This window comes from Puntigrus tetrazona, chromosome 20 (genome assembly GCF_018831695.1).
Source record: "Puntigrus tetrazona isolate hp1 chromosome 20, ASM1883169v1, whole genome shotgun sequence".
Lineage (NCBI taxonomy): Eukaryota > Metazoa > Chordata > Actinopteri > Cypriniformes > Cyprinidae > Puntigrus > Puntigrus tetrazona.
This window is the reverse complement of record NC_056718.1, coordinates 17,767,943-17,774,846: the sequence shown is the minus strand read 5'-3', so window position 1 is coordinate 17,774,846 and position 6,904 is coordinate 17,767,943. Positions and strand designations below refer to the sequence as shown.

Genomic DNA, 6,904 nt, shown 5'->3' with positions numbered 1-6,904 from the left:
CAGACAGCTTGCTGGTGTTGGGCCCTGATTCAAGCCTGCAACCAGCAGCTGAGTGGGCATATCCAACATAAACATCCTGCCTCCGTGCCATCAGCTCAAGCCAAAGAAGACTCATAATCAACACACCTGTGTCAACATGGAAAAAGAGGACAGTTTGAGAGAGTTAATTGTCAGTCAGTTCCAAGTAATCCAGTACATAAAGATGGAATTTCAATGTTTAATGATGTAAAAATCTAATTGTGTAGATTCTTGTTTCTGTGGTCTATATTTTAGCTATAGTGAAATCAATTAATTAGTAAATAAATAAATATATAATAAACAATAATGTAAATATTATAATTAAAAACTCTGCGTATTTTTTCTCTTCATATTATGTATGCAACTACATCGTATTTAACATTTAACGTTCATAGAAGTTTGCGATCATCTGCATGTTATATGGCGCTCTCTAGTGGACAAAATCTCATTATTTTTTTATTTATTTATTTATTTATTTATTTATTTATTTATTTTTAATTGGAGAAGTGTGTTGGTTGGGATTGTGTGTGGGATAATAAGTCACCCTTGTAATCACTCAAGCCCTTAACAGCTCTGCTTTGAGCTACCATTACCATGGAAATTGAAGTTTCGATTAGTCTTGACTTGGACTAATGGACCAAAGGCCAAAGGAAATTGGGTGCTAATTGGGTTACAAAACAGTCTTTTTCCTTTCATTTTAGCAGTTGGAAAGTATCAGGGGGGTTCAAAGAAGAGCATATATTGACTTCAGGAAAATCATCTTAGGTTTTAAAGTGGAATAAAATACATTATTTAAAACTCTGTTAAATAAGTAGATCAAATAATGCGTTAAACAAAAATGCATGATTTGGGAGAAAGGTTGGAGAAGAAGACCCCTATACAAAGCATTTCATCTTTGAAGCTAAGAAATTTAAACGAGCATTGCCATTTAGAGTAAGGATTTTAGAATTATGATACTACTTATTTAAACTTTGAAATGTTTAAATAATTGCTCTGGTGACATCTAGTGTTGTAAAACATAATTTCTTCTCGTTTACGTCAACGCGGGATCGATGGAAAACTATTCCTTTGCATCTTTTTCCAAATGACTTAATAGTAACGTCTCATCAGCCCAAATGGCATTTATGTGTTGTGGTCTGACAGGCGGCCATGTTCATTAATTCATTTACCATGAATGGCTGTCTATTTGGCTCCTCTTTTCCACAGTCTTCAACTTTTTTTTTTTACTACTCCATTAGGCCTACTCACAAAAATCTGCTGACCCCGATCTTTTTCTCGCAAAGTCTTAAAAGCTTACAAGCAAACCTAACTGACTTTAACATTTTAAATAAAAAACGTACCGCCAATAAAAACGCCAACAACGATGACGTTTCACAATTTCACAGCCCCTTCTTCACCGGGCACCTTTATTTTTGTTGGCATTGATGATGTTGTAGAAAAGACAATAATCTCAGCTTCTGTAGCCTACCATTAGGTGGTGGTAAAAGAACAAAAACACAAGCGACAGAGCTCAGCATGAACTGCACGTCTGTATGCGTGAGGTAACTTGTATTGTGGGGACCACGTTTCTCTACAAGTATAGAATAACTTAAGTTTTTTTTAATTATTATTTATTTTTACCTTGTGGGAAGATAGGGACATTTATTATTTTTTTTTATCAGAATGTAAAAATGCATCAATGTTTCTGTAGGTTATAGAGGTAAGGTGAGGATTAGGGGATATAATATGCAGTTTGTACAATATAAAAATCAGTATGTCTGTGAAAAGCCCAGATAGTGTGCAAGATTTCAATTTAATTCATTAAGTTGCTGCTATACTCCTTGAAGGTGTTTAGATTTTTATTGTTTTTTTTTGTTGTTAATATATATATATTATGAGATTAATGTCTTATGTGCGGACAACATGAAATGTAAGGCCATTAATATACATGGTCTGTCGATATGCACAGGACCCCCTCGCGACCCCAAAAGAGCTGTGGACCAATCAGAGCGCAGCGTCTTAATACAGCGAGTTTGCCCGAGGTGCTCGCTTGTGAAAAGAACTTTACAGAGGATCAGCGTTTGTAACGGCGACAGTGTCTTGAGAAACTTCTGAGAAGCAGGACGCGCGTGGTCTTAAACAAACTTAAAGCATCCTCGCGCGAGCGACGCTCAGGAGAAATCTGACTCTGAATCTTAACAAGCCTTTATTTTTGTCACAGTAGTGCGAGCGTTGACATTTCGAGCCAATGTCTTGTCATTTTCCCTCAGCTCGCCGCTGAATCCTTTGTCGAGGTTTTTTTTTTTTTTAATTTTTGTCGAGGAGCATTTGTAAATCTCAAGATGGACTTGAGACCTTCGCCGTTTTTTCTTGGTCTTATATTAGTGCTTAACGTTTTGTCAGCAGCCCAGGACGCAAATGAAGAAATCCCCGAGGGAGCGTCCACCTTGGCGTTCGTGTTTGATGTCACCGGCTCCATGTACGATGATTTAGTGCAAGTGATTGAAGGAGCATCGAAGATTTTGGAAACATCCCTCAGCAGACCTCAGAGACCGCTGTACAACTTCGCATTGGTGCCGTTTCATGACCCAGGTACATAACACAACGCAAAAGAGCTTTTTTTTTGTGGTGAAAGGCTTTAAAAAAGAATTCTTTCTTTTTTTGCAGTTCTCCTATCTAGCGTTCTCGAGGAACATTATGCTTTGTTTTGATAAGTATAACCTGTTACTTTCTTTCCTAAGAGGACATTTAACTAGAACTTATAAAGCCTAATGTTTTCCAGTCTTAACGATGAACTAAACAATTAGTTTGTGTTATGTTATTAATACATATCGCAGACTAAATGTTTTTTAATCTAATGCAATTTATTTTATTCCTAAAACAAGTAAAAAAAGGTAAGAAAAATGAACAATGTAATGTCACACAACTTTGCTTAAGAAAATGTGTCTTGTTTTAAGGATGTTTAAAGATGTAGCTCATCTTAAAGAGGGACTTGTTGCCAGAAACATGACAAATCTGTTAGTTTGCTGAGAGCTGCTTCATGCTGAAGTGTCTCACACCTACAGGAGGTATCAAAGCATTGTTTGTAGTGCCCAGATGTTCAGTGCGCTGAATTCACTGTCATTATCATTCCGTCTGTCCAGGCGGAACAAGCTTGGAAGCATTTGAATGCCTGCTAGCGCAGCCTTTTTCTATGGGAGATACCTTACTGACTGTACATTACAGTTTGAGTACAGTAACAGCTCTAGTAAGTTGGTATTTTTGGAGTAGACGTGGTTTAAGAGTCAATATGTCGTATGTACATTTAATTAATTTAAATTAGTCTAACGTATACCTGATACACATCCAACAATGATATGACCTGAATAATGTGTAAACAAACTTTTGTTTTTGTAAAACGCAGACTCTAAACGTGGTGTAGTTTTGTCTTTGTAATTAGTTTTAAGTACAAGGGTAAGTTCGCTTCTCTAATCTGCAAAAGCTGAAACAAGGTAATGGCATATAAATGATAAAATTGCAGGGCAAACAACACAAAAACTATGCATCTAATCTCTTCAAACGCTTTTCGAAGAGCGAGAGAGAGTCTCAAAAGAAAGTATCGTCTCAAGAGATGTTAAGCCTCCCCCTTCTTCGTTCCCAACCTGAATCTGACCTAAAGTGTCCAAACGCAGCATGCCAAATACATTTTCCATCCACTCCTTGGGGTGCTCAGGAATTTCTTTCAAGATGCACGCTGTATCTGGTTATTGCTTCAGAATGCGCTGTCCGCTGTAACTAAACCGAAAGATTTGCAACACAAAAGAAGACTCTTAGAGAGGGAGAGGAAGATTGCCTGTTCCTTCACAAAAATGGGTAAATCAGTTTTCCAGATGTGTGCAATCATGTACTGAAATCGGGCTGTTGCCTATTTGTTTGCATTATTGTAGATTGTTTTATGAAGCCTTGCAGACACGAGATGCAGCCAAAGGAATGGAATATGCATTATTCAGATAACCCATAACACAAGCGGTTTGTTTGTCAAGAAATTGTCGATCTGCATCTGGCTTTTTGGATAGCGTTCATGTGTTTTATTGCATAAATCAAAGAACAACCCTGCTCTCAGGAAAGGAAGGACTAGATCAAACTGTGTACATATTGAATCCATTTCAATTTGTTTAAGCGTGTTTGGCTTCTGATTCAACCAGAATCCTCAATGAATTTCTGTAGCAAATTAATATCTAACTAATCATCAGTGATTTGCGATGATTTAGAATAGTTTTTCTTTGCTTTGACTACCCATCTAACCAAAGTTAACCGATAAAAACAGTTAGCTGAGTTCTTTTGGAGAATCGGTTTGGTTCATTCAGACTGAACTGGTAAAAAAAAAAAAAGCTTCGTCCTCTGGTAACCGTTCGACTGCGACCTGGAAGAGGAAATAGAATGTCCCTTTGGGCACTGAATAAGGGTTAATAGTCAGTGGAGGCTTCAATGAGTTTCAGATGTCCAGAGATCTTTTAAAGAGCAGTTGGCCAATTGAGTAGTGTGTGACCACAGGCTCCTGTGCTACTGCTTTCCTAAGACTCCAGTGAGGTACTTCCCACATACACATGCATGCATGCATTCTCAGATACACACACATAGGCCTGTAAATATGACCCCCTGTAATCCAGTTCCTGAACTTGGATGTGTTTAAATGTGTGTTATTTTGGGCACAGAAACACTGTCAATTACTTAGAGCAGACTGAGTTTGGAAACTATTTCTCAGACGCTTTTCAAGGTTTTTGCAAGGTTTATTAGTACTATTATATCATATTATCTTGTGCACGCTTTGAATCTGTCCAAATAATTGGCTTCTGGATAGGCTTTAGGTCACTGGAGAATTGCAAAGACAAACAGGAATACTTCAGTTCATTCTTGTCATCCTAAAACTGTCAGGAAAAGCTGTGACAAATGATATAAACTTCAGACAGAGAATAAGCAGGATTGGTATTCTTAAGGGACCATTACTACTCTAGCTGAATTTTCCAGGTTCCTGAAGATCCTGATGATAGCAGCTGGATGGATATGAATATCGGTCAGCTTTCCAAAGCAAATAGTTCCCTTTGTCTTTCTGTAGTCAAAGAAAAAAAGTTCCCTTTTCTTGTATGAGATTTATCTCGCTCTTTCTACGTCCCGTCACAGTTTCAAATGGCTTAACCTACCAAATAGTTTGACAGCTTGCTTTGTAAATGAACATTGACATGCTTACAACTTGTTGATGTCTTCGGAGCTATAATCACCTCACCATTTTAAGGAGCATTTTATCCTTCTTCACTCTGATTGGTCGCATCTGCTCCCTATAGTTAGACCTTTTACCAAAGCTCTCCAAACGGGATAGGAGGAACGTTGATGCTTTCTACGCTTTTAACATTTTCAAAGCTTTTTGCTCAGCTAAATATCTCTTTGACCCTTTTGCTGCTTGTCCTCTGAAGCTACATTCATCTTGGAATACCCCTAGATTACAAGGGGATTGGCGTGAACATGGCCCGTAATGATGCCATTAGGCAGGAATTTGTGACGGTGGGTGGGGTGGCTTAAATAGGGTTTCAGAGTACGGTGGAGTATGTTGTAATTCTTCTGTTTCATCTCTTTAATGATGAGGAGAGAATAATATATCACTCTTTAATTTGAGAACAGCGATTCCAGTGCCTAAGGTGTTACACAAAGAGCCATTTTCCAATGCTACTGTACCCAGTAGTTACTGTAAGCACTTACCTTATATTTATATGGGGACTCGTATTGTGTGTGTTTGTTTTTTTTGCTGGGAGATTAAGCCTTTTATTTGGTAAGAACATTTAAAATGTAGAAAATAACAATTAAAAAAAAAAGCATAAAGCATAAAAAATCTTACCGTTCAAAAACTTTTGACTGGTTGTGTATTTGGCCTCTGATTGCTCTTTCTGAGCCGTAGGAATTGTTTTGATTGGACACAGAGAGATTGTTTGACCTTTTGTGACTGCTAGAGGGTAAAGGTCGAAGTCTGCTGGGAAGTTGAACTTGAGATGAGTTCAGAATGAAAGATGAAAGGACAATAGATGACTTTTAGTCTGTGTATGATTTTCAGATGTTTGAAAGACAAACATGGATACTATTAGAGCGTAATTGCATTAGCTGCTACAAGTCAGTGGAAAATTATAGCCTCTGTTTATGACATACAGCGACGTTTTGCTTGCTCCAGGCCAAATAATTGCTTATGCTTTTTCATTACTTTGATGTCACACATTCTTTTGTATTATTTAAATATGACTAGATAAAGGCAAAACACTGTATAAAGGAACCAAGTATAATAAATAAATTTATGACTTGGGTCTCTTATACGACCTGACATCAGGATTTGCTCAATTATAGCGAAATAGCCAATGATGTATGCCATCATATTTTCCAGGTGTGTTTTAATTGTAATTTTAGGTGCTGAGATATGTTTAATATTAACTAAGTATGAGATGAGCAATTAGGTCTTTACAAATTGTTTTGTGAATTTCAAAAATGTATTCCTGATAATTCCTGAGATATGGAGTATTAAGGCAATATTTACATTACATTAATGTGAAACATGTAATATCTATTACCTGAGACCAAGTTCCATGTCTTCTTTAGAGGACAGGTTTTTTAAGGTCATTTTATTGTCTTGGGGCATCATCTAAAAATTGTATACAAACAAGGCTTAGTGCATTTCTCAGTCAAAAGTAGTCAGATGTGAAAGCATTTCTCAAAACACACTATACTCTAAGGAGGTAATTACTCAGCTTTGTTTATGATCACAATTCGACTCTGCTACATTATTTAGATGATAGAACAGGCTGTTTTGATCTTTTGTGAACAATTATGTTTTTCATTCAGAACTTCCTTCAGTTTTTGGCTCTGATTGGGGAAACACATTTGGTCTGCA

General features: G+C 37.1%; 1 protein-coding gene across 1 annotated transcript in view; it reads left to right on the top strand.

Moving 5' to 3' along the window:
• The first annotated feature begins 2,105 nt into the window (after window positions 1-2,105).
• Window positions 2,106-6,904, top strand: part of hmcn1 (hemicentin 1) — a 67,824-nt gene continuing 63,025 nt past the window's right edge. The window contains 1 exon segment of the mRNA XM_043220343.1: window positions 2,106-2,589. Coding sequence (XP_043076278.1) covers window positions 2,340-2,589 — 250 coding nt within the window. The 5' untranslated portion in view covers window positions 2,106-2,339.